Source organism: Artemia franciscana, chromosome 4 (assembly GCF_032884065.1).
Source record: "Artemia franciscana chromosome 4, ASM3288406v1, whole genome shotgun sequence".
Lineage (NCBI taxonomy): Eukaryota > Metazoa > Arthropoda > Branchiopoda > Anostraca > Artemiidae > Artemia > Artemia franciscana.
This window is the reverse complement of record NC_088866.1, coordinates 55307669-55334227: the sequence shown is the minus strand read 5'-3', so window position 1 is coordinate 55334227 and position 26559 is coordinate 55307669. Positions and strand designations below refer to the sequence as shown.

Sequence of the window (26559 nt, the reverse complement as noted above, 5' to 3'; positions counted from 1 at the left end):
GAAACATATGACCGGGCATTAGCTGAACTGATAGCTTTTGCTAAATTCGAAAACAGGTAGCGCTGTATAGGTAAAACTATTCAAATTAATGACCTACTTGTTCAGAAAACAGAGACAATTTTAACTGTGAAAAAATCAAATTTCTAGGTGGTATAATAGATTAGTTATAGTAGATTGAATGTCCAATAGTGTGAAGAGTGAACAAAGTGACCGAGTACCGGTCGTCTTACCCTAATGATTTGCAAGAGCAAAACATATTAGTCCATGAGCCCTGCAGGCAGCAGGGTAAGTTCTGCATTCTATATTTTGGTAAAATTCTAGTTAATTGAATTCTTGCTATCTCAGAAAGGGTTTATGCTAGGAAAATGAAACTTTTAGGGATGGTCTACAGGCTAAAGTATGTCCCAGGAAGGTATTTTAAAGTACCCACCTCCACTCCTTCTCCTCTAGAGGGTCCTGAAATTTGCCTGCATGACAGGTCTATACCTATTGAAATTTTGACAAAACAACATTTTACTTTAATTTTCAGTTTCTAGGTGCTTTTTCTCTGCCTTTAGTTCTGAAAATACAATTCCTGTTATTTGAGCAGAATTTTGAGCCATATTAATGTTTTTTTTCAAAATTTAGGAAATATATTTGCATATCTTTAAAACCTTATAAAATGGATTTGAGCAAAGTTATAAAGCTGAAAACTATTTTGTTGTACTTCAATTAAGCAGAAGATCTATTTTGCAAGGTTTCATTTTTGTAGCACACATATTTTTAAAGGTCATAAAAGGTCATGGCCTTCTACAGGGAGAAGGAGTTGAGGTAATTGCTTCAAAATACCTTCCTGGGATATACTTTAGTCTGTAGTCATCCCTGAAAGTTTCATTCTCCTAACCTAAACCCTTTCTGAGATAGCAAGAAGTTAATTAACTAGAATTTTGCCTATATTTATTCAACAAAGAGTTATAAAACTAAAAAAAAGGTTTATTAAATAAAAATAGAATGCAGACCTCACCCCACTGCCAACAGGGCTCATGGACTAATACACTTTGCTCTATAGGTAATCTTACCTGTAAGCAAGCCCACTTTACACATTTTTAGTTTGCCCCATGGAGGAGGAGAGTCAACCAGAAATAGATTTGCTTCTCCAATAATGACAAATAAACAATGTTCAATCATCAGAATCTTGCTATATGCAGTAATACACACTTTAGAGCATCTGGAACAAAAGTAAACATTTACCAAAAAATATTTTACATTAGGCAGTGGCCTAGGATATAATTGCCATATTCATAAAGAACATTAAATAGAGACCTTTGAAAATTTCCTGCCTACTTTACCAAGCAACAAATCTCCTACAATCAATGACTAAAAAAGCTTGACCTGCCTACTCTAACATACGATAGAAAGACATAGAAAGATCCTTGCATTTAATATGATGACCAAAGTGAACACCATTAATCCCACAGTGAATACACCAGAACACAAGACAATCCCATAAAACTGCAGCAAAAATTTAGCAGAAAGCATGAGAAGTTCAACTTCTTCACCAATTGCATTGTTCCACTATACTACAGGTTCTTCAACCTCAATTGCTAGAAGATACAATTTAAGGCACTTTCCTTTCCTATGTTTTCCCCTTACTGGGTTGGAGGTGAGCTCAGCATTGGATGTGTCTTTTTATTTTTTTTTTTTCTAAATGTAGTCTACTCCTTGCCTCCTCTACAAAGTTTATTTTGATCCCCAAAAGGGACCCTCAAAAGTAATAACTTGTTCCTTATCAGAAAAGGCTGCCAGATTTTCTGTTAACTATCTTGAAATAACTATAAATACTTACTTATCTCATATCTAGCCAACCTCTCCCTTTCTCAGATGATAAATATAGTTAACTCTATATGTTCAAAATGTATTTTTTGATAATGATTCTTTTGTTCTTCTCTATTTTACAGGAAATGCTAATGACTTGTAATAAGGAAGAGTCATGTTGTTCTTAAAATTATACTAGAAATATTTATAGTGGGCTGTAAATTAATCTATCAAGGGGGAGGGGGTTGGGTTAAGTGACACAATGGGTATAAGTATAGGACCCCAGCTATACATAAGGAAACATGTGAAGAAAACAATTCCACTACATAACCATGCAGAAAAATTTCAGTTAACACATATTGCAGGGGGAGAACCTTTATATTCACTTCTTTCCCTGTATTTCCAGATTTTTTGTCACATCAAACAGTTTGTGGTAATGAACTGTAGTAAGGAGCAACCCGGCTCAATAGTAAACGAAACGCTAAAAAACATAATTTTGATGCTAAAGTATGCATCAAAAGAATTAGATTTTTATGCTGATTTCAAATATATAAGTTTCATCAAATTTAGTCTTTGTCATCAAAAGTTACAAGCCTGAAAAATTTTTCCTTATTTTAGAAAATAGGGGAAAACACCCCATAAAAGTTACAGAATCTTAACAAAAATCACACCATCGCATTCGGCGTATCAGAGAACCCTATAGCAAAATTTTCAAGCTCCTATCTACAAAAATGGGGAATTTTGTATTTTTGCCAGAAGACAAATCATAGGTGCATGTTTATTTGTTTGTTTGTTTTTTTTCCCCAGGGGTCATCATATCGACCAAGTGGTCTTAGAATGTCGCAAGAGGGCTCATTATAACGGAAATGAAAAGTTCTAGTGCCTTTTTTAAGTGACAAAAAAAATTGGAGGGCACCTAGGCCACCTCCCACGCTCATTTTTTCTCCAAAGTCAATAGATCAAAATTTTGAGATAGTCATTTTGTTCCGCATAGTCAAAAACCTTAATAACTATGTCTTTGGGAATGACTTACTCCCCCACAGTCCCTGGGGGAGTGTCTGCAAGTTATAAACTTCAACCAGTGTTTACATATAATAATGGTTATTGGGAAGTGTACAGTCGTTTTCAGGGGATTTTTTGGTTTTGGGGGTGGGGTTGAGGGGAGGGGGCTATGTGGGAGGATCTTTCCTTGGAGAAATATATCATGGGGGAACAGAAATTCAATGAAAAGAGCACAGGATTTTCTAAAATAACTATAGAAAAAAAAACAATGAAAAAATAAACATAGAAAAGTTTTTTTTCAATTGAAAGTAAAGAGTAGCATTGAAACTTAAAATGAACAGAGATTATTACGGATATGAGGGGTTCTAAAAATACTTTAGCATAAAGAGCGAGGTATTTAGGAGGAAATAAATACCTTGCTCTTTATGCTATAGTATTTTTATTAATTTCAACTATTTATGCTATGGTCTTTCTGATTCAGGGGTCAAGAGGAAGTCATTTAGCCAAAAAAGGAATTAATATGCGAATTTCATTTTAATAATTTATGTGTGGAGAGCCAAAATCAAACATGCATTAATTCAAAAACGTTCAGAAATCACATAAAAAAACTAGTTTTTTAACTGAAAGTAAGTAGCAACATTGAAACTTAAAATGAACAGAAATTACTCCATATATGAAATGGGTTGTCCCCTCCGTAATCCCTCGCTCTTTACGCTAAAGTTTGACTCTTTGCCACAATTCTGCTTTTTAAAACAATTGAAAGCTTTAGCGTAAAGAGTGAGGGATTGCAGAAGGGACAACCCATTTCATATATGGAGTAATTTCTGTTCATTTAAGTTTAAATGTCGCTCCTTACTTTCAGTTGAAAAAACTAGTTTTTTTATGTAATTTCTAAATATTTGTGTCTATTCTCTAAGTCTTGAAAATTATTTATAGGCCTAAACAAACACCCAAACACCATCCAAAATAACTTATCACTATTTGTGTATTGACAAGTAGCCTAATTGTGATAAATACTTTGATGGCACCAAAGGTGTTTAATTAGATATATAGAATATATGGAAACAGGAAAATGCTGTCAAATCCATGTTTATTTTTCTGGAAATTGTTAAAAAAAATGTACAACATTGAAAGAAGTGAAGATGAAGGTTTTCCCTCCTGCAAATTATGTTAACTAGGATTATTCTACATATTATGAGGTAAGAATTGTTTTCGTAACATGCTTTCTTATGTATAGCCAAGGTCCTAGGCTTATACCAAGCAATGCTCTTTCATTGTTGATGTAAGTAAGTATATATAATTATTTTAAAGTATTTTGTTTATTATTTTAAAGCATTTTTAAGATATTTAGTAACCTTTTCCTACTGGAAAGTAATAAAGAATAAGATGTATTTTTAAGGGACCTTTTAAGGGCTTTAAAGGCTCTTGCCTTGAATCTGAACAGTATCTTGCTAATATTATTTCTGATATTATCAAGGACTCTTGCAACCAACATGTGGTGATTCTTGGTGACTTCAATCTTCCTGGTTATGATTGGGTTAATGGTTCTGGTTTTTCAGCTAAATAACAGAAATCTCAATTTCTTAATTGCCTGTCTGAACATTTGTTGTTCCAAACTGTTGACCAACCTATATGGCACAGATATGGTCAAACATCTAACATACTGGACCTAGTTGTTTTTAATAATCCAAATTTGTGGACTAAAAATGAATTTCTTGCCCCTATTAGTAACTGTGATCATGCTGCTATCCTCACAAAATTTTGCTTGGCTACTACTCAGCCTCTTCCTAAACAACACGAAGTTATTGATTACAAGCGTATCTCTTGAGAGACTTGCTGACTTTGATTGGGATACCATAGTCACTTCAGACATCAAATAATCTTGGTAGAAATTCAAAGCTGTTTTGCTAGTTCTTGAAAAAGCTCACGCTAGAACATTTTTGAGGAAACAGGCAAAAACACTACCCTTCATGACTTCTCTAACTAGCAAACTATTGAACAGGGAGAATCAAACCTGGAAACACTTTAAAGAAAAGTAAACAGCTGCAAACTATCAGAAGATCAAAAAGTACAAAATGAGGCCACCAATTCCATCAAACAACTGAAGAAGAGTCATGAAGAAAGGTTAGCTGAACATATACAAATAACCCCAAGCTGTTTTGGCATTATTTATTTATTTATTTATTAATACCAAATACGGTAAGCTTTCAAGCTTGCTGCAAAAAACATAATAAATAGAAGTTATGACAATACTGACAACATAATACACACATTCAAACCAATGAAAATAATGACTACAACAAACACTGACAAATAATACTATAAATTAATTAAAAATGATTTACTTTGAAAATTTGTTTCTGCTAGTCCTGTTTTGAATCTATTTATGTCATCTGTTAGAAATGTTTTGGGTAGAAGGTCATTCCATGGCTTCCATGGCTATTATATCTACACATTTTCTTTATGGTTCATTGTGTATGGCTATGCTGTTTGGCCTATGCGATTGTATGGATGAGTAGGGTTAAGGCCTCATTCAAGTGCTCGTCTATATTAGTCACTAATTTGGGAAAACAGTCTTCCTTTTCTCCTTCTGTCTCTTTTTTTTTGCATTGAAAAATTGCATTTTTGCAATTTTTTTGCATAGTGTTGCATTGATTGCAACCATGACAAGAAAAATAATAAAATAAATAAGTACTATGAGTTGATTTATCCGTTGATTTTTGAATTTAAAAATAAACAAAAAACCAAAAGAGGGAATAGTTGTGGGAAAAGTCAAAGTCTTGGCCAGCCAATGGTAGTAAAAAGCCAAGACAGATTGTTCAATTAAGTGGGCAGCCAAGTCAGGGGTTAATTTTATCCCTTTGATTGCCGTTGTTATTGTCTCCCATTTTATGCTACACCTCTCCGTGCATGCGTGTCCCTCTCACAAATGCCGAACTAGAGTCGTACCTGTGTTGTGCTATTGGGAGTGATCAAATGATGGTTAATATTAGTAATATGCATTTATAATCTTAATAAAAATAATGGTGGTACTTTGCGGTAACTATGGTTGGATTCAGCATTTCCCAAAAAGAAAGAAAACGCGAAGGTCATAGTATCTGTTAGAAATAATTCTAAAACATGGCCTACCACAACTTCCATTATTTTGGAAAGGATTCAAAAGATTAACTCAAAAGACATAATGTTAAAACTACATTTGCTCCTCTGTCTTAGTTTTCGTAATTGTTTGTCTTAATTGGCAAATATTAGTCATATGGATCTTTTATCTTTTGGTAGCAACGTTGATAAGACGAACAACCGTAATAAGCCTTCCTTACTGGTATTATCTCGAATAACATTAAAAAATAATGAATTAAAAATTACAGAAATGACTGATGAAAATATTCCCATAAATAAAATTTCCTATTAACAGACAAAATTTAGCGTATTGATTCAATAGTGCATCATTTCGAGCATGAAAAAGAGTTTACCGTTCCATTCAAGGGCGTAATATGCTATGGGACAGGGAGGTACCAACTGTCCCCGGGACGCCAGCTTTCCCTATAGCACAGTTCCACCAAAGCTGAAATTTAGTTTCTTCAAAAATCTTGCCAAAACTAAGATACTACAACTATTACTACTAACAACTCATTCCAGCAGCATGCCGCCTGAGGCTAACACAACTACGCACGCTCCTCTTCCATCCAAATCTATTTAAAGCCTACCTCTAAAAAACCCTCCCAGAAAGTTCCTATTTTCCTTAAATCGTTCTTTATGACATCCTCCAGCCCAGACCATGGGCGACCTGCTTTACGTTCAGCCCTTAACGGCTGGCCAAAAAGGACAATCTTGGGAAATCTGCCATCCTTTATCCGCAGAATGTGGCCAAGTCACCTCAACCTTTCTCTCATTGAAGCCCTTGAAAGCGGAACAAAACAGCATTTTTCATATAGCCTACTGTTTAAAATACGGTCAGTCAGCCGTGTAATCAGGACCAGAACATGGGTACTCAAAACATAATTCAAGCATCCACAGAAACGGGTTAGTTTTCTTTAGTTTATCTTTGTCTTTATGGTACTATATGGCTCATTTTTCATTTTTTTAATGTCATTTTCATTTGATTTGGCAATATTGGCTCCAACTGGGCTCCCTCCAAGGATTTGGACGAAATTACGCCACTGGTTTCAGTCTCCTCAAATGGCAAACGGAGAAGATCAATATAATTTAAAATAATCTGGAAATATTAGGCCTATTTCTGTCTAAATAATCTAATAACATAATCTTTGAAACAATCTAAAAGCATAATCTTTGACAAAAAAAATGACTCTTCTTTTTCTATATTGAGATAATTTGTTTCTAAACTCTCTAGGCTCTCTCTAGACTATCACAGTTTCCGTTCAAACCAATTCATTCCCATGTGGCGACAATGAAAACAAGAACGGAGAAAAAACTGACACTTACCTTCAGTTAGACCTTACTCCAATAAAGGTAACTAAAAGAAACTAAATCTCAGAAGACTATAATTTGGCCTTGTTTCCGGGCTCCGCAAGTAACCTGATCTAGGAATTATTGAAATGAAGTGACGCGTTCAACAATCAAGATTTTTTTGACCCAAGTAAAAGCAATAAAAACATTGCAGAGGGTTTGTTCGAAAAACGTAATATTTTCAACAAATTTAAACAAGTAATTTTTCTCGAGTAATAGTAAAGCTTTGGAAGTAATATTTCAAAAATTTTCTAAGATTTCAAAAAAAAAACTAGGAACTTTTCCAGATTCCAGAGTATTTTCCAGATTCCAGAGTATTGCCTGCTTCAAGTTCAAGCTCGTTTATAAACAATATATGTACAACTACAATCAACTGGGAAATAAAAATACCCCCCACCTATTGCCCTCCATAGCCCAAAAACCGGGTAAAATATGAGAACAATAAATCAAATAATAACAAAGAAAGTGTTTACAGCTAAAACTGGTACCAGTCAATCAAAAATTCCACAACGATCCAACTTACTATGAAATTTGATCAAAATTTCCATATTTGTTATTAATCATAATTTACTCTTTTCTGCATGGCTATAACTTCTTAAGTAGCTATTTAAAATTTTCCTCGAATCTGAAGGATGTAAACTCCCTGTCAAGGAGGAAGTTAGTTTGATGTAAACCCCAGGCACGGACGCTGCATCAGAGGTGCAGACGTAAAATTGAATAGAGACACAAAGGCACAGCTGAAGACAAAAGCAGTGTACTCCTGAGATAGAGAGTTAGCGGCTCCTCAGCTTGACAAGGATTTACAAAGAGCTTTCAAGATTTTGTCATAGCATACAGATACACAAATATCTATGTATGTGGACGGTAGCTCCTTAATGAGGCCTACTTTATGAGAAACAGCCATATAATTTCATTTTTTGTTTATATTTCTAGTTGACTTACATTTCTATCAAATGGAATATTTGCTTGTGGTAGGGGATAAAGTATCTTATTGTCTTGTCCGATACGTACAACAATGAGTCACAACACCAGTCCTTTGCTTTTTCATTGATACTGATGGCGTGTCGTTGTTTCATTTCCATAGTTTTTTCTCTTGGGGAATCGTTCAAACTTTTTCTTTCTTTATATGCTTTGTTCAGCTGACTTTTTTTTTTTATAAAGGCTTCCGGGCATAAAGCTGAAGTATTTGGAATTTTATTATTAGTGATAAAAAGGAGGGTTTTTTGTCGTTTACCAAGTGTCTTCCAATTATCATCAAAGGATGTTGGAACACCGCCAGGCTGAAAATATAAAAGGCATAGTTTCTATTTTCATGATTAGAGCTTCGGCAGTAGCTACTGCCTAGTAAAGGGTGAACTCTGGTCCACAGGAAACGGATTTTTAAACAGGTGTTTTCTAGACAAATATTTCTAATTTTTCAATTTTTTTGAAATACTCATTTTTATTTAGATTTAACAGAACGGTAATTTGTATTTTAGGAGAAGAAATTTTAGAAAGCTTTAGAAAAACAGCCCGAAGCCGTTGCTTCCACTATCCCCATACCTTTCTGGGACTCACAAAATTTGTCTAAAAAAAAAATTCCTAAAGAATTGACGATAATCAAAATAAACGGCTTGCATTGTATGCTAATGTTCGTGTATTTACAGACATTAATCTAAGTACTTACTCTTTGGGTTTTGTAGGGATTTGCATAGGGAGAGATATAAATAGTATTTCTCATTCTTGGCTTTAATTGTCCATTTTTCCCTTCGTCCTCTCGCTTCTTCCTTGATGAAAAGGTCGAAAAGGGCTTTGACTCAGATAATTTCTTCCTCGTTCTCTGAAAACTGAATGAAGATGGACTGTCCTCACTCGATTCATCGCCGTTTGGGACTCTGCTTTTCTGAACTAGTGTCGTCCGTAGAGAGGGACCCCGTTTTTCTTTACTTGCTGAGGTGAAAGATTTTTGGGGCATGATGCTAAATAAATTCACAGCAAATTTACCTTAAGATTTCATCAGCATGTCCTTATGGGGCTAAAAATATATGATAATGGTATATTAATTTCATATTTCTTATTTTTGAATTAATTTTTCACAGCATTTTTTTAATTAAAGACTATCAGATTGTGTGAGATACTTTTTTTTATATCCTTAATAAATACTAGCATTCCCATAGCTGTGTGCATCCTATTAATATTCAGAACACCCAGCACTAACTCAATTGTCTGTTTGTAAAAGCTACAGAAGACCTATTATTCTACAAAACTCGTATAAAAATAAGAAGTAACTTGATTTATATTAAAGCCACCGAAAAGGCTCAAAATATCATCCCATTAAACGATGACAGAAATTTATTCAGTGGTCAGTATGTTACACTTCATTTAATAATTTCAAAGCATAGTTGATTTCAAGTCCAACATCCCTCTAGCTCGATCTTACAAAGCAACGGCAACTTGAAATTGTTTTTGCAGTGGGAAAAAGCTATGTCTTCTTTTGGCCATTGAACCCTTTTTCACTGTTTTTTTCACTCATTTCGTGGGAACAAACTATAAGGTACGATGTGAAGAAGCGATGCGGCTCAATAATAACCGAAACCCCAAGAAACTGAGTCTTGATAACAATGGATAAACCAAATAATCGAATTTTAATGCTTATTCAAAATATAAAAAGTTAAAGTTTAATGTTACCCATCTAAAGTTACAAGCCTGTGAAATTTTCTCAATTTTTGAAAAATGTGGGAAACACCCGCAAACTATCATGTGACCTTAGTGAAAATTACACCATCAGATTCAGCATATCTGAGAGCTCTATACCTCACGACAGTCTAGTGGATGCGTATCTGTCGCTGTTACTTAAGCGATCAGGTTCTAACCCAGTTGTCGTGAGGAAGTAAAAGATAGTCGTATTACTTGTCCAATTTTTTATTTTTATTTTTGCAACAAGTTTTCTTAAATTTAAAAAGAGCAAAGAGAGATTATCCTTGAAAACCCTTCTATTCATTCCATTAATAAAAAAATTAACTGACACAATTTTAGAAGAAAAGACTAGTTAAAACGTAATAGTAGCATATTGGGCCCTCCGTTTTAAGAGGTCTGGCACTAAAAGAGAACAAAAGCAACGGTCTAGGACTGCCTATAGTACAGATCTATCTCCCTTCTATACATTATTTATTTCTTATCTTTATTACCCGGTCATTTGTATAAATGTGGTGGTCGTAAAAACATTCGAGGGAGGGGGGTCATTAAATTTGAATGTAAATGTTCAAAGAACTTAAAACTGTTTGGAGGGCAATTAGCCCCCCTCTTGCACCTTTTTTGCTACCCGGCCCACTCAATTATCCAGGACATTTGATCATGAATTTGAGATACCCATTTTATCCAGAATAGTGGAACATCCTAACAATATACCTCAGGGGATAAAAGAACCCCGATAGTTCCTGACAGTAGGAAAAGAGTTTTTTCTGACACAGTAGAAAGACAGCAGAAACAGCATGTTTGATCTTGGGTTGGTACCTTCTTATTGACTCAAAAACTTCAATAATCGTTTTCATGGCAAAGAGGAATACCCATTTTGATAGGGGGAGGGGGCTTCTTAAAAGACCCCAGAAATTAACCAGAAACTAATTGTCTCTATATTAAGATTTATTTTTCTATTTTCATTTTACTAAAACAATTACATTCAAACAGTTCATGGTAACGAACTGTAGTAAGGAGTGACCGGGCTCAATAGTAAACGAAACTCTAAAAAACGGAATTTTGATGCTAAAATATACATCAAAAGAATCGTATTTTCATGCTGATTTTAAATATATAAGTTTCATTAACTTTAGTCTTTTTCATCAAAAGTTACGAGCCTGAGAAAATTTGATTTATTTTGGAAAATAGGGGGAAACATCCCGTAAAAGTCATAGAATCTTAACGAAAACCACACCATGGCATTCGGCGTATCAGAGAACCCTGTAGCATAAATTTCAAGCTCCTATCTATAAAAATGTAGAATTTCGTATTTTTTGCCAGAAGACAAATCACGGGTGCGTGTTTATTTGTTTTTTTTTGTTCCCAGGGGTCATCGTATCGACCAAGTGGTCCTAGAATGTCGCAAGAGGGCTCATTCTGACGGAAATGAAAAGTTCTAGTGCCCTTTTTAAGTGACCAAAAATATTGGAGTGCACCTAGGCCCCCTCCCATGCTCATTTTTTCTCCAAAGTCAACAGATCAAAATTTTGAGATAGCCATTTTGTTCCGCATAGTCGAAAATCACAAGAACTATGTCTTTGGGAATGACTTACTCCCCCACAGTCCCTGGGGGAGGGGCTGCAAGTTACAAACTTTAACCAGTGTTTACATATAATAATCGTTATCGGGAAGTGTAGAGACGTTTTCAGGAGGATTTTTTTTGGTTTTGGGGGTGGGGCTGAGGGGAGGGGGCAATTGGGTAAATCTTTCCTTGGAGAAATATGTCATGGGGGAAGAGAAATTCAATGAAAAGGGCGCAGGGTTTTTTAAAACTACTATATAAAAAAACAATGAAAAAATAAAAATGAAAAAGTTTTTTCAATTAAGGAGAAAGTAAGGAGTAGCATTGAAGCTTAAAGTAACAGAGATTATTACGCAAATGAGGGGCTCTAAATAGCGAGGTATTCAGGAGGAGATAAATACCTCGCTTTTTATGCTAAAGTATTTTTAGTAATTTCAACTATTTACTCTACAGCCTTTCTGATTCAGGGGTCATTCTTAAAGAATTGAGACAAAACTTACGATTTAGTGTAAAGAGCGAGGCATTAACGAGGGTACAAACCCCCTTTTTTTTGCTTGGAAAATTAATTAAGTTTATTTCTGCTCATTTTTGGCTTATGGAGCTCTTTACAATTTTTTGACAAACTTGTTTTGTGGAAAAACTTTTTTTTTAATTAATTTCTGTTTTTTTTAATTGATATAGTCTATTTCGGGTAAAAATTATCTTTTTTTTCTATTAAACTCCAGTTTTCGCTTTGAATATCATTTGTATTTATTTCTGCTCATTTTTGGTCTAAAGAGACTCTTTACTTTTCTTTAAAAACTTGTTCCTTATGTTTCCCATTAACAAATACTATCTGTTATATATTATATAGCCCAAATTATATATTTCCCATCAATTCTGTCACTTGCCTTTGTCTTGCCTCATATCAAACAGTTCGTGGTAACGAACTGTAGTAAGGAGCGACCCGGCTCAATAGTAACCAAAACTCTAAAAAAATGGAATTTTGATACCAATAGCTACATCAAAAGAATTGCATTTTAATGCTGGTTTTAAATATATAAGTTTCATCAAGTTTAGTCTTACCCATCAAAAGTTACGAGCCTGAGAAAATTTACGTTATTTTAGAAAATAGGGGGAAATGCCCCCTAAAAGTCATAGAATCTTAACGAAAATCACACCATCAGATTATGCGTATCAGAGAACCCTACCGTAGAAGTTTCGAGCTCCTATCTGCAAAAATGTGGAATTTTGCATTTTTTGCCAGAAGGCAGATCACGGATGCGTGTTTATTTTTTTTTTTTTATTATTTTTTTTCTTTTTCCCAGGGGTGATCGTATCGACCCAGTTATCCTAGAATGTTGCAAGAGGGCTCATTCTAACGGAAAAGAAAAGTTCTAGTGCCCTTTTTAAGTGACCAAAAAAATTGGAGGGCACCTAGGCCCCCTCCCACGCTAATTATTTTCCCAAAGTCAACGGATCAAAATTCTGAGATGGCCATTTTATTCAGCGTAGTTGAAAAACTTTATAACTATGTCTTTGGGGACGACTTACTCCCCCACAGTCCCCGTGGGAGGGGCAACAAGTTACAAACTTTGACCTGTGCTTACATATAGTAATGGTTATTGGGAAGTATACAGGCGTTTTCAGGAGGATTTTTTTGGTTTGGGGGAGGGGTTGAGAAGAGGGGGATATGCTGGGGGAACTTTCCTTACAGAATTTGTAATGGGAGAAGAAAATTTTCATGAAGGGAGAGCAGGATATAGGCTACCAGCATTATTTAAAAAAAACAATTAAAAAATAAAAGTGAAAAAGCTTTTTCAGCTGGAAGTAAAGAACAGCAATAAAACTTAAAACAAACAGAAATTATTACCCATATGAGGGGCTCACCTCCTTCTAATACCTCGCTCTTTACGCTAAAGTATTTTCAGTAATTTCAACTACTTATTCTACGGCTTTTGTGATTCAGGGGGTCATTCTTAATGAATTTGGATAAAATTTAAGCTTTAGTGTAAAGAGCGAGGTACTGACGATGGGGCGAATCCCCTCATATATGTAATAAAAACATGAGAATACAAAAGTTCTTTACGTAAGCTAATTTATAAGTTACGTAAATCTTTTACCAATGAAAAGATTCGTAAAAAATTAAAAGTTCTAGTTGCCTTTTTAATTAACCAAAAAATCGAGGGGCAACTAGGTTTCGTCCTCCGCTCTTTTTTTCTCAAAATCATTCGATCAAAATTATGAGAAAGCCATTAAGCCAAAAAAAAATATGGAAATTTCGTTTTCATTATTCCTCTGTGGAGAGCCAAAATCAAAACATGCATTGATTCAAAAACGTTCAGAAATTAAATAAAAAAAAAAGTTTTTTTAACTGAAAGTAAGGAGCGACATTAAAACTTAAAACGCACAGAAATTACTTCGTATATGAAACAAAAGTTTTTTAATGTTTTAAAAAGAAGAATTGAGAGAAAGAGTCAAACTTTAGCGCAAAGAGCGGGGCGTTGATGAGGAAGCATCCTCTTTCATATACGAAGTAATTTCTGTGCGTTTTAAGTTTTAATGTCGCTCCTTACTTTCAGTTAAAAAAACTTGTTTTTTTTTTATTTAATTAAGCTGAAAGAAACTATCGAAGAAACCAATTTGTTCTCGAGTTTTACACAGCGTAAACTTGAGTGAAAGGTGTATAATACACAAGAAGCAAAATTCCTCTCCCTAAGGATAATAAAAAACAGACTTCAAATAAAAATCTCAAATTTAGAAAACCTTATTTTCAACGGTGGGATGGGTATTTTCCGGGGGGGGATTTTACGTGGGGTTGGGGATAATTTTTTGCAAGGAAATGTTTTTTTTCCGGGGGGGGGGGAATGGTAAATGCCGACCATCTTATTTTCTATTGTATAATTTAATACGTGTACTTACGTGTCATAGCGGCAACACCAAAAGGGTGAAGTTAGGTTAATCATAATGATGTATACTAAAATATGATGAAAATAGAATACTTTAGCAACAAAATTATGGAAACTACAACAGAGAATTGTGGAAAGCGGACCGAACAGAACGAAATATATTAAATATGTAACCTAACCAACTCTGTGTATTAAGTATTTAATTAAAATATACCTGCAAAGCAGTTTATCTCACTGAGACTGCGCTAATTATCTCCGAATGCAAACAAAGAAAAGGGTTTTACTCTGATCAAGAGGTTGACTGTGAACTCTGTAAAACGTAAGTACCTTATTACGCGACAACACATTTGATAAAATTTGATTAATACCTATTTTTCTTGTAAAATGTAAAACTTTAAACATTTTTACATTTTTGCTTAGATAATAAGGGCTAATTTAGTTTTAATACAGGTTAATTCAATGCTAATGTAGGTTTATGTGTGTTAAAAATACACTGAGATTCTCCAAAATGTTATTGCCGACGACAAGGTGACATTGCTTGAAAAGATACCAATTATCATCAAAGGATTTGGAACATCGCCAGGCTGAAAAAATAAAAGGCATAGTTTCTATTTTCATGATTAGAGCTTCGACAGTAGCTACTGCCTAGTAAAGGGTGAACTCTGGTCCATAGGAAATGGGTTTTTAAACATGTGTTTTCTAGACAAATATTTCTAATTTTTCAAATTTTTTGAAATACTCATTTTTATTTAGATTTAACAGAACGGTAATTTGTATTTTAGGAGAAGAAATTTTAGAAAACTTTAGAAAAACAGCCTGAAGCCGTTGCTTCCACTATCCCCATACCTTTCTGGGTTTCTTCAAATTTGTCTAAAAAAAAAATTCCTAAAGAATTGACGATAATCAAAATAAACGGCTTGCATTGTATGTTAATGTTCGTGCATTTACAGACATTAAACTAAGTACTTAGGCTACTCTTTGGGTTTTGTAGGGATTTGCATAGGGAGAGATATAAATAGTATTTCTAATTCTTGGCTTTAATTGTCCATTTTCCCCTTCGTCCTCCCGCTTCTTCCTTGATGAAAAGGTCGAAAAGGGCTTTGACTCCGATAATTTCTTCCTCGTTCTCTGAAAACTGAATGAAGATGGACTGTCCTCACTCGATTCATCGCCGTTTGGGACTCTGCTTTTCTGAACTAGTGTCGTCCGTAGAGAGGGACCCCGTTTTTTTTACTTGCTGAGGTGAAAGATTTTTGGGGCATGATGCTAAATAAATTCACAGCAAATTTACCTTAAGATTTTATCAGCATGTCCTTATGGGGCTAAAAATATGTGATAATGGTTTATTAATTTCATATTTCTTATTTTTGAATTAATTTTTCACACCATTTTTTTAATTAAAGACTATCAGATTGTGTGAGATACTTTTTTTATATTCTTAATAAATACTAGCATTCCCATAGCTGTGTGCATCCTATTAATATTCAGAACACCCAGCACTAACTCAATTGTCTGTTTGTAAAAGCTACAGAAGACCTATTATTCTACAAAACTCGTATAAAAATAAGAAGTAACTTGATTTATATTAAAGCCACCGAAAAGGCTCAAAATATCATCCCATTAAACGATGACAGAAATTTATTCAGTGGTCAGTATGTTACACTTCATTTAATAATTTCAAAGCATAGTTGATTTCAAGTCCAACATCCCTCTAGCTCGATCTTACAAAGCAACGGCAACTTGAAATTGTTTTTGCAGTGGGAAAAAGCTATGTCTTCTTTTGGCCATTGAACCCTTTTTCACTGTTTTTTTCACTCATTTCATGGGAACAAACAATAAGGTACGATGTGAAGAAGCGATGCGGCTCAATAATAACCGAAACCCCAAGAAACTGAGTCTTGATAAGTCTGATTTGTTTGTTGTTTGTTTTTTTCGTTTATTTATTGTTTTTTTTCAGGGGTGATCGTATCAAGCCTTTGATTCTAGATGATCGACAGACGGCTCATTTGATAAGGAATCGAAAGTTCTAGTGCCTTAGATAACTTCGAAGACCACACTGCCTTTCCATGACTGAAGTAAAACAGTTCAAAACAGGGATGATACCTTTTTATTAACAGTGAATAGATATAAAATTATTTAACTGAATATTTCGAACACATAGACAGTGTTCATCATCAGCAGTAAAAAGGTTTTCGGTTATTTCTTACCTTATGGGGAAAAAATATTTGGCTTCAATTTTATAAATTTTTAAAGAACAAAACGCTAAATTCTTGCACGAATATGTTCCGAACAATTTCTGATAATTATTACTTTAAATTGCTCTTTTTAAATTTAAGAAAACTTGTTGCAAAAATAAAAACAAAAAATTGCACTAGCAATACGACTATATTTTACTTCCTCACGACAACTGGGATCGAACCTGATCGCTTAAGTAACAGCGACAGATACGCATCCACTAGACTTTCGTGAGGTATTTAAACATATGATTTATTCAAATATTGACTTGCTGAATGAACCATAACAGCTGATGTCATTTGACGTTTTTAAAGCAGTGTATTTTACAATCAAGATCATAAGTTTATCATCAAGTTTTTACCTAAATAAACAAGTTTTAGCAAAGAAATAATTAAAAGTAAGACAATTAGAGAAATTTCCATAAACCTTTGTTATTATCATAAGCTTGTATTGACTGAAGTCTTTGAATAGGGAGTTTTCCTAGAGTCGACGTTTAACCCCCCTCCCCTTCGCCTTTGGAAAATACCCCTGTGGAATATATTTGGGTCTTTTCTGTTAAACAGAGCACATTAAAGAATTGAAAGAACTATTGGAAAAAACCGGTTTGGCTATGTGGAATTGGTTGTGATTTGCTTATTTTGAGAGTGAAAAACAGCGATGTAAGTATATTTTAATTAAATATTTAATATTTAGGGATGATTAGAGGTTATGTTAAATAAGGTTTGGTATTTAATATAATTTTTTCTGGGCGGTCAGTTTTCCATTTTCTTTGTTGTAGTTTCCATATTTTGTTTCTAAAGTACCATACTATCATAATATTTTGGGTATTATGATTACCATAACATTTATATCATTAGGATTAACCTAACTTCCGCATCTTGGGTGTTTTCTATTTTGATAGCAAGTACCAACTATCCCATGGAAAATGCCCTCTTTCTTGTGGAATATTCCTTTCGGATGATTCCTACCCCCATAATCTCCTTGGATAATGCGAAATGTTCATTAGAAGGGAAATTGAACGTTTTACTCACCTCCTTAAATCCTATAGCATCCTATAGAATTGCCTCTAGCAAAGAGTCGATGTAATAATATTTATTTATCTATTTTTTCCCAGAGGTACTTCACATGGAAGACATGGCCGTACATACTTCGGATGGCACTCCCAGGCTCAATCGAAGGCTAATTAAAAGTTCTTTTGCAATTTTAAATGTCAAAACTTTGGGGCTGGCAACAACCCCTCCAATCAGCTTCGTTGAGAGCTTAAAACTTTCACAAGAGGGTTTTTCAACACGCTGAAACTCATGATGTTATTTTTATTGAGATTCCTTGGCTCTTAGGAGGCGTTTCATATTATGCGCTCCCCCCAAAGAAGATCCTGGGTCTACCCCTGCCCCAGGAAAACTTTCCTCCCCATTAAAAATTTCCGTGTGGGAAATCCCCCATCAAAAAAATCACCATAACCCCCCCCCCCAAAAAAAAAGAAAGAAAGAAAGCTGTACGCACATTACAATAACAAATACTATGCGTAAACATTGGGTGAGTCCTATAACTGAAAACAATTTGCCCAGGGGGTTTGGAAAAAAATTCTTATAGTTCCTTTTCTTTTTTGTAATCATACTTTTGCTTTGCCCACTCAGTTTTACATTTGAAGATGTTAAGAAGAATTGTCACGGGGGAAAAATTTACCGGGTTGGAGGCTTTTAGAGTATGTTTTGGAACTAAGGAGGATTTTTCACTGGAGAAATTTGCCATGGGAGAGTTTTCCACTGGATAAATTTTCCAAAGAGAATTTTCTGTGGGAGGAGTCTTTTTCAAATGAAAGTGCGCTAAGACAAAAATTCACGTGATAAATGGCCATGGGGAATTTTTCAGGGTATTTTTAAATTAAAATGGAAGTGTCTGAGAGGTATTTTCCTGGTGACAGGGGGAGGGTATTATACGAGAGAACTAATTATCATGGAGGGTTTGTCAGGGGGAGAAGGAATTTTTCATTGATGAGAGTCGGACCTACTGACTCTATTTAAAAACAATCAGAAATTAAATTAAAAAAAGAAAAAATTTCAACTGAAAGAAGGAGCAACATCAAAACTTATAAAGAACAGAAATTATTACACATATAAGAGGGCCACCCTCTTCTCAATACCCCGTTATATACTTTAAAGTTTTATTTTTGTCCCAATTTCTTATGAACGACTCTTGAAACGCGTGGGCCGTTTAATTAGATAATAAGCCTTTTTAAATGTTCTAAGAATACTTTAGCGTAAAGAGAGAGGTATTTAGGCGAGAGCTGTCCTTTTATATAATTAAATATATAAAAAGAAATTTAACGGAAAATAAGGAGCGACATTAAAACTTAAAACGAACAGAAATTGCTTCGTTTATGGAAGGAGTTGCTTCTCATCAACGCCCCACTCTTTAAGCTAAGTTTGACTCTTTCTGTTAACTCTACTTTTTAAAACAGTAAAAAACTTTAGTGTAAAGACCGGGGCGTTGATGAGAAGCAGCCCCTTTCATAAACGAAGTAATTTCTGTTCGCTTATATGATTATATTTGCGATTATATGACTTTTAGGGATTGTTTTCCCCTATTTTCTAAAATAAGGCAAGTTTTCTCAGGCTCGTAACTTTTGATGGGTAAGACTAAACTTGATTAAACTTATATATTAAAATCAACATTAAAATACGATTCTTTCGACGTAGCTATAGATATCAAAATTCCATTTTTTAGAGTTTTGGTTACTATTGAACCGAGTCACTCCTTACTACAGTTCATTACCACGAACTGTTTGATAAATTTGTATATACACATACATATATATATATATATATATATATATATATATATATATATATATATACATATATATATATATATATATATATATGTATATATATATAAAAATAAGTTGTCTGTCTGTGTCTGTCAGGTGACGTCATGTTTCTGTGTCGACTGACGTCATGAAGTTAGTTGTTGTCATTTTTGCTATGACGGTGACGTCATTAAAGATATTTAAGACATATATGTTCACGTAGAAATATATTAATTTTCAAGTTTAAAATGACTGATGAACTTACAATGGCAAAAGCCGATGAAGATGCTCAAAGAGTCTATACTAAAAAACTTGCTGCTGATAGAGAAAGTCAGAAAAGAAAGCGTGCCGAGGAATCAAAAGAAGAGCAAGGAAACAGGCTTGAGACTAAAGAACGCAAAACCGCGCAGTTAGATGAAGATCCACCTGGACAGCGAGAGTCAAAACATATCAAAACTGAAAATGATAGCGATGATGATTGGGTTTGGGATTTTGACTTGGATAAGGTCATCAGTGCCTACCAGATTTTAGTTAAAAAAACAAAGTTTCGGCGATATTTATTTCATAGTGAAGCTGAAAAATAAAGAAGAAAAAGAAAACTGAAAAAAGAAAAAATGTGAAAAACTAAAAAATGGCAGTTTTTGGCTTGCAGCCCGAAATCAAAGATTTCGATGAAATCGTACAATATCAGGCTGGAAGATACATAAGCAGTAATGAAGCTGTTTGGCAAATTCTTTCATTTCCGATACATGAACGTAGTCCAGCTGTTGTTCACTTAGCGGTACATTTACAGAATGGTCAACGTGTTTATTTCTCGGAAACCAACGTGCAACAAAGAGCCCTGAATCCACCGGATACAAAATTAACAGCTTTTTTTTCGCTTTGCAAAAATGATTCTTTTTCAAAAAAACTGCTGTATACTGAAGTGCCTTCGTATTACACGTGGAATACTAAAAATAAAGTATTTGAACGTCGAAAACAGGGTAAGTCAGTCGACGGCCAACCTACCATTTTCAAAGATACCACGATAGGAAGACTCTACACCGTTCACCCCAATCAACATGAATGCTTCTTTCTACGCCTGCTTTTGGTGAATGTACCCGGTCCGACATCCTTTGAGTATTTGAGAACTGTAAACGGTACTATACATGACACTTGCCGTAGTGCATGCCAAGCTCTGAATTTATTGGAGAATGACCAACACTGGGATAACTGCATCAATGACGCGTGCGAAACGTCAACCCCAAGTCAAATTCGTGCATTGTTTGGCATCATTTTAACAACTTGCTCTCCATCAGCTCCTACAGAGTTATGGGAAAAATATAAGTCAAAAATGTCCGAAGATATACTCCATCGAAAACAGTTAGAGACGTCAGATATGACTAATGATTTTACATCAGAAATTTATAACTACACTTTAGTTATTATAGAAGATTTGTGCGTACGTATGGCAAACAAACCTCTTCAGGATTTGGGAATGCCTTCACCTAACCGTATCGCTGCTGTTTCGACATGCGTAGAATTGGATCGTGAACAAAGTTACAGTACGAGTGATCTATTGTCGTATGTACAAAATAACATTTCCAAGTTAACGTCGGAACACAAAGACATTTATGATACGATAATGCATTGTGTCGATAACAACGTTGGAGAAATTTTCTTTTTGGATACGCCAGGAGGTTATTGCTTGCGGGAGATTTCAGGCAAACATTACCTATAATACCTAGATCAACTCCTGCAGACGAAATGAATGCTTGCCTGAAAAATTTTAATGTATGGGCACACGTAAAAATATTAAAATTAACTACAAATATGCGTGTCCGATTGCAAAACGATGACTCTGGTCAAACATTTTCATATAAATTGCTGGCAATTGGAAACGGAAAGCTCCCAGTAGACTCAATTTCAGGACGTATACAACTACCTGCTGATTTCTGTAATTTAGTGACGTCCAAAAATGAATTGATTGAAAAAGTATTTCCGAATATTCTAAAAAATTATAAAAATAATAAATGGCTAAGTGAAAGAGCGATTCTCGCACCCAAAAATAAAGACGTCCACGAAATCAACAATATTGTTTTGACCAAGATTCGAGACCATGCAGTCCTTTACAAGTCAGTCGACACAGTTTTGGAACCAAATGAAGCGGTTAATTATCCATCTGAATTTTTAAATTCCATAGATTTTTCAGGGTTTCCACCACACGTGCTACAACTAAAAATAGGCGTACCAATAATACTTTTAAGAAATATCAACCCACCAAAGCTTTGCAATGGCACGCGACTTGCCGTTAAAAAAAACAATGGAAAACCTAATAGAGGCCACAATCTTGACAGGGCCTTTTGAGGGTGAGGCTGTTCTTATTCCAAGCATTCCCATGATTCCAACGGATCTGCCTTTTCAATTTAAAAGATTGCAATTCCCAATTCGATTAGCATTTGCAATCACTATTAACAAAGCTCAAGATCAATCATTAGAAAAATGTGGTATAGATCTTAATACTGATTGTTTTTCCCATGGACCAATTGTACGTTGCATGTTCGAGGGTCGGTAAACCTGACAATCTATTTAAATGCAGCGACAATTAGACATCGAAGAATGTTGTATATTCGCAAGTTTTACGCAGTTAATTTGTATTGTATCTATCTATCTATCTATCTATATAAAAACGAGTTGTGTGAATGCATGTTTGTTTGTTTGTAAACAGAGCGTTTGCATATGACGTCATTATTAGTACATACGGCTTTGTATATGCACAGACAATGGGAAAGCCAAGAATGTTGTATATTCGCAATTTTTACGTAGTTTAACACCTGTAGACGAAATGAATGCTTGCCTGAAAAATTCTAATTTATGGGAACACGTAAAAATATTAAAATTAACTACAAATATGCGTGTCCGATTGCAAAACGATGACTCTGGTCAAACATTTTCAGATCAATTGCTGGCAATTGGAAACGGAATGCTCCCAGTAGTGGGAAAGCCAAGAATGTTGTATATTCGCAATTTTTACGTAGTTTGAAACACATATATAAATCTATCTATATTCACAGGTGGGACACAGGGACACAACTACAATGGCGCGTAATGACTTACGCGCGCGGGGGGGCTTGGGGGGCACGAAGCGCCCCACCAACAGCTAGTATATATATATATATATATATATATATATATATATATATATATATATATATATATATATATATATATATATATATATATATATATATATATATATATATATCAAACATTTCGTGGGAAAAAACTGTAAGGTACGATGTGAAGAAGCGATGCGGCTCAATAATAACCGAAACCCCGAGAAACTGAGTCTTGATAACAATGGATAAACCACATAATCAAATTTTAATGCTTATTCAAAATATAAAAAGTTCATGAAGTTTAATGTTACCCATCAAAAGTTACAAGCGTGAGAACTTTTCTCAATTTTTTTAAAAATGTAGGAAACACCCGCAAAACATCACGTGACCTTAGTGAAAATCCCACCATTAGATTCAGCATAACTGAGAACTCTATTGTAGAGGTTTCAAGCTCCTATACACGAAAATGTGGAATTTTGCATGTTTTTGTTTTCCCACAAGCAAGATCACAAATGCGTGTTTGTTTGTTTGTTGTTTGTTTTGTTTTTTTCGTTTATTTGGTTTCAAAGGTGATCGTATCAAGCCTGTGATTCTAGAAGGTCGAGAGATGGTTTGTTTGATAAGGAATCAAAATTTCTAGTGCCTTTTTATGGGGGTTAAGTTCTGGCCTTCTCCCACTCCCCTATTTTCAAAAGTCGTCCAATAAAAATTTTGAGATAGCCATTGAGTACAGCAAAGTAAAAAAAAATCTAATAAGTGTGTCTCTGAAGATGAATTGACCCCCCTTCCCCCTTCCCCAATGGAAAAGCTGTAAGTTACGAACTTTGCCTATTGTTTACATATAGCATTGAGCATTGGGAAGTATACTGGTATTTTTCGGGGGGTGGGTACTTGGGAGGACCTATCCATGGAGGAATTTCCCGTGGGGGAAGAGACTTCTCCTTGGATGGGAAGCTGGATTTCCCGGCATTATATAAAACAATCACAATTTAAGTAAAAAACAAATTTTTCAAATGAAGGTAAGGAATTAAAACTTAAAACGATTAACTATTTCCTCAATACATTACTCTTTACGCTAAAGTTTTATTTAGGACTTTTAAAAGGGCTTATTATTCTAATTCAACAATCCTTAGAAAGTTAAATAATTTTGTTCTTAGATAAATGGAGCAAAAAGTCAAACTTTAGCGTAAAGAGCAAGGTATTGAGCAGTGCAACCACCCTCAAAATTGTGTAAACATATTTCCCTGTATATATATTACTATATCTATATATATAAAAATAAGTTGTATTACTATATATATATATATATATATATATATATATATATATATATATATATATATATATATATATATATATATATATATATATATATATATATATATATATATATATAGGAAGATGAATTTGTATATATATATATATATATATATATATATATATATATATATATATATATATATATATATATATATATAGAATGAATTTGTATATATATATATATATATATATATATATATATATATATATATATATATATATATATATATATATATATATATATATATTTATATGTATATATATATATATATATATATATATATATATATATGAAGATGAATTTGTATATATATATATATATATATATATATATATATATATATATATATATATATATATATATATATATATATATATATATATATATATATATATATATATATATATATATATATATATATATATTATATCTACACATTTTCTTTATGGTTCATTGTGTATGGCTATGCTGTTTGACCTATGCGATTGTATGGATGAGTAGGGTTAAGGCCTCATTCAAGTGCTCGTCTATATTAGTCACTAATTTAGGAAAACAGTCTTCCTTTTCTCCTTCTGTCTCTTTTTTTTTCATGTGTTTGTGCTGTTGCATTGGTGATTTCTCTTTTCAAATATATATATATATATATATATATATATATATATATATATATATATATATATATATATATATATATATATATATAGGAAGATGAATTTGTATATATATATATATATATATTATATATCTACACATAGAAATATTGCTCCATTGCTATAGTGCTGCATTGATTGCAACCATGACAAAAAAATAATAAAATAAATAAGTACTATGAGGATATCTATTGGGAGTGATCAAATGATGGTTAATAATAGTAATATGCATTTATAATCTTAATAAAAATAATGGTGGTACTTTGCGGTAACTATGGTTGGATTCAGCATTTCCCAAAAAGAAAGAAAACGCGAAGGTCATAGTATCTGTTAGAAATAATTCTAAAACATGGCCTACCACAACTTCCATTATTTTAGAAAGGATTCAAAAGATTAACTCAAAAGACATAATGTTAAAACTACATTTGCTCCTCTGTCTTAGTTTTCGTAATTGTTTGTCTTAATTGGCAAATATTAGTCATATGGATCTTTTATCTTTTGGTAGCAACGTTGATAAGACGAACAACCGTAATAAGCCTTCCTTACTGGTATTATCTCGAATAACATTAAAGAATAATGAATTAAAAATTACAGAAATGACTGATGAAAATATTCCCATAAATAAAATTTCCTATTAACAGACAAAATTTAGCGTATTGATTCAATAGTGCATCATTTCGAGCATGAAAAAGAGTTTACCGTTCAAATCAAGGGCGTAATATGCTATGGGACAGGGAGAGACCAACTGTCCCCGGGACGCCAGCTTTCCCTATAGCACAGTTCCACCAAAGCTGAAATTTAGTTTCTTCAAAAATCTTGCCAAAACTAAGATACTACAACTATTACTACTAACAACTCACTCCAGCAGCATGCCGCCTGAGGCTAACACAACTACGCATGCTCCTCTTCCTTCCAAATCTATTTAAAGCCTACCTGTAAAAAACCCTCCCAGAAAGTTCCTATTTTCCTTAAATCGTTCTTTATGACATCCTCCAACCCAGACCATGGACGACCTGCTTTACGTTCAGCCCTTGACGGCTGGGCAAAAAGGACAATCTTGGGAAATCTGTCATCCTTTATCCGCAGAATGTGGCCAAGTCACCTCAACCTTTTCTCATTGAAGCCCTTGAAAGCGGGACAAAACAGCATTTTTCATATAGCCTACTGTTTAAAATACGGTCAGTCAGCCGTGTAATCAGGACCAGAACATGGGTACTCAAAACATAATTCAAGCATCCACAGAAACGGGTTAGTTTTCTTTAGTTTATCTTTGTCTTTATGGTACTATATGGCTCATTTTTCATTTTTTTAATGTCATTTTCATTTGATTTGGCAATATTGGCTCCAACTTGGCTCCCTCCAAGGATTTGGACGAAATTACGCCACTGGTTTCAGTCTCCTCAAATGGCAAACGGAGAAGGTCAATATACTTTAAATAATCTGGAATTATTAGGCCTATTTCTGTCTAAATAATCTAATAACATAATCTTTGAAACAATCTAAAAGCATAATCTTTGACAAAAAAAAATGACTCTTCTTTCTCTAGATTGGGATAATTTTTTTCTAAACTCTCTAGTCTCTCTCTAGACTATCACAGTTTCCGTTCAAACCAATTCATTCCCATGTGGCGACAATGAAAACAAGAACGGAGAAAAAACTGACACTTACCTTCAGTTAGACCTTACTCCAATAAAGGTAACTAAAAGAAACTAAATCTCAGAAGACTATAATTTGGCCTTGTTTCCAGACTGCGCAAGTAACCTGATCTAGGAATTATTGAAATGAAGTGACGCGTTCAACAATCAAGATTTTTTTGACCCAAGTAAAAGCAATAAAAACATTGCAGAGGGTTTGTTCGAAAAACGTAATATTTTCAACAAATTTAAACAAGTAATTTTTCTCGAGTAATAGTAAAGCTTTGGGAGTAATATTTCAAAAATTTTCTAAGATTTCAAAAAAAAAAAACTAGGAACTTTTCCAGATTCCAGAGTATTGCCTGCTTAAAGTTCAAGCTCGTTTATAAACAATATATGTACAACTACAATCAACAGGGAAATAAAA

The 26559-nt window shown here is 33.9% G+C and overlaps 3 protein-coding genes across 7 annotated transcripts in view; 2 read left to right on the top strand and 1 right to left on the bottom strand.

Moving 5' to 3' along the window:
- Positions 1 to 22539, top strand: LOC136026617 (uncharacterized). Of its 4 annotated transcripts, none has more exons than XM_065703341.1 (2): positions 1 to 70; positions 16343 to 22539. In XM_065703341.1, the coding sequence occupies exon 2, from the start codon at positions 20061 to 20063 to the stop codon at positions 21147 to 21149; it is 1089 nt and encodes a 362-aa protein (XP_065559413.1). In that variant the 5' UTR covers positions 1 to 70; positions 16343 to 20060; the 3' UTR covers positions 21150 to 22539. The 4 variants fall into 4 exon arrangements, with proteins under 4 accessions (XP_065559413.1, XP_065559414.1, XP_065559411.1 ...); XM_065703342.1 differs by having other exon boundaries at positions 2 to 56; XM_065703339.1 differs by lacking the exon at positions 1 to 70 and adding an exon at positions 76 to 147.
- LOC136026623 (GTP-binding protein 1-like) overlaps positions 1 to 26559 on the bottom strand; it is a 203890-nt gene that overhangs the window by 56082 nt on the left and 121249 nt on the right. The gene's annotated exons all lie outside the window — the stretch shown is intronic.
- The window catches only part of LOC136026621 (integrator complex subunit 11-like), a 144163-nt gene that overhangs the window by 43932 nt on the left and 73672 nt on the right, over positions 1 to 26559 (top strand). The gene's annotated exons all lie outside the window — the stretch shown is intronic.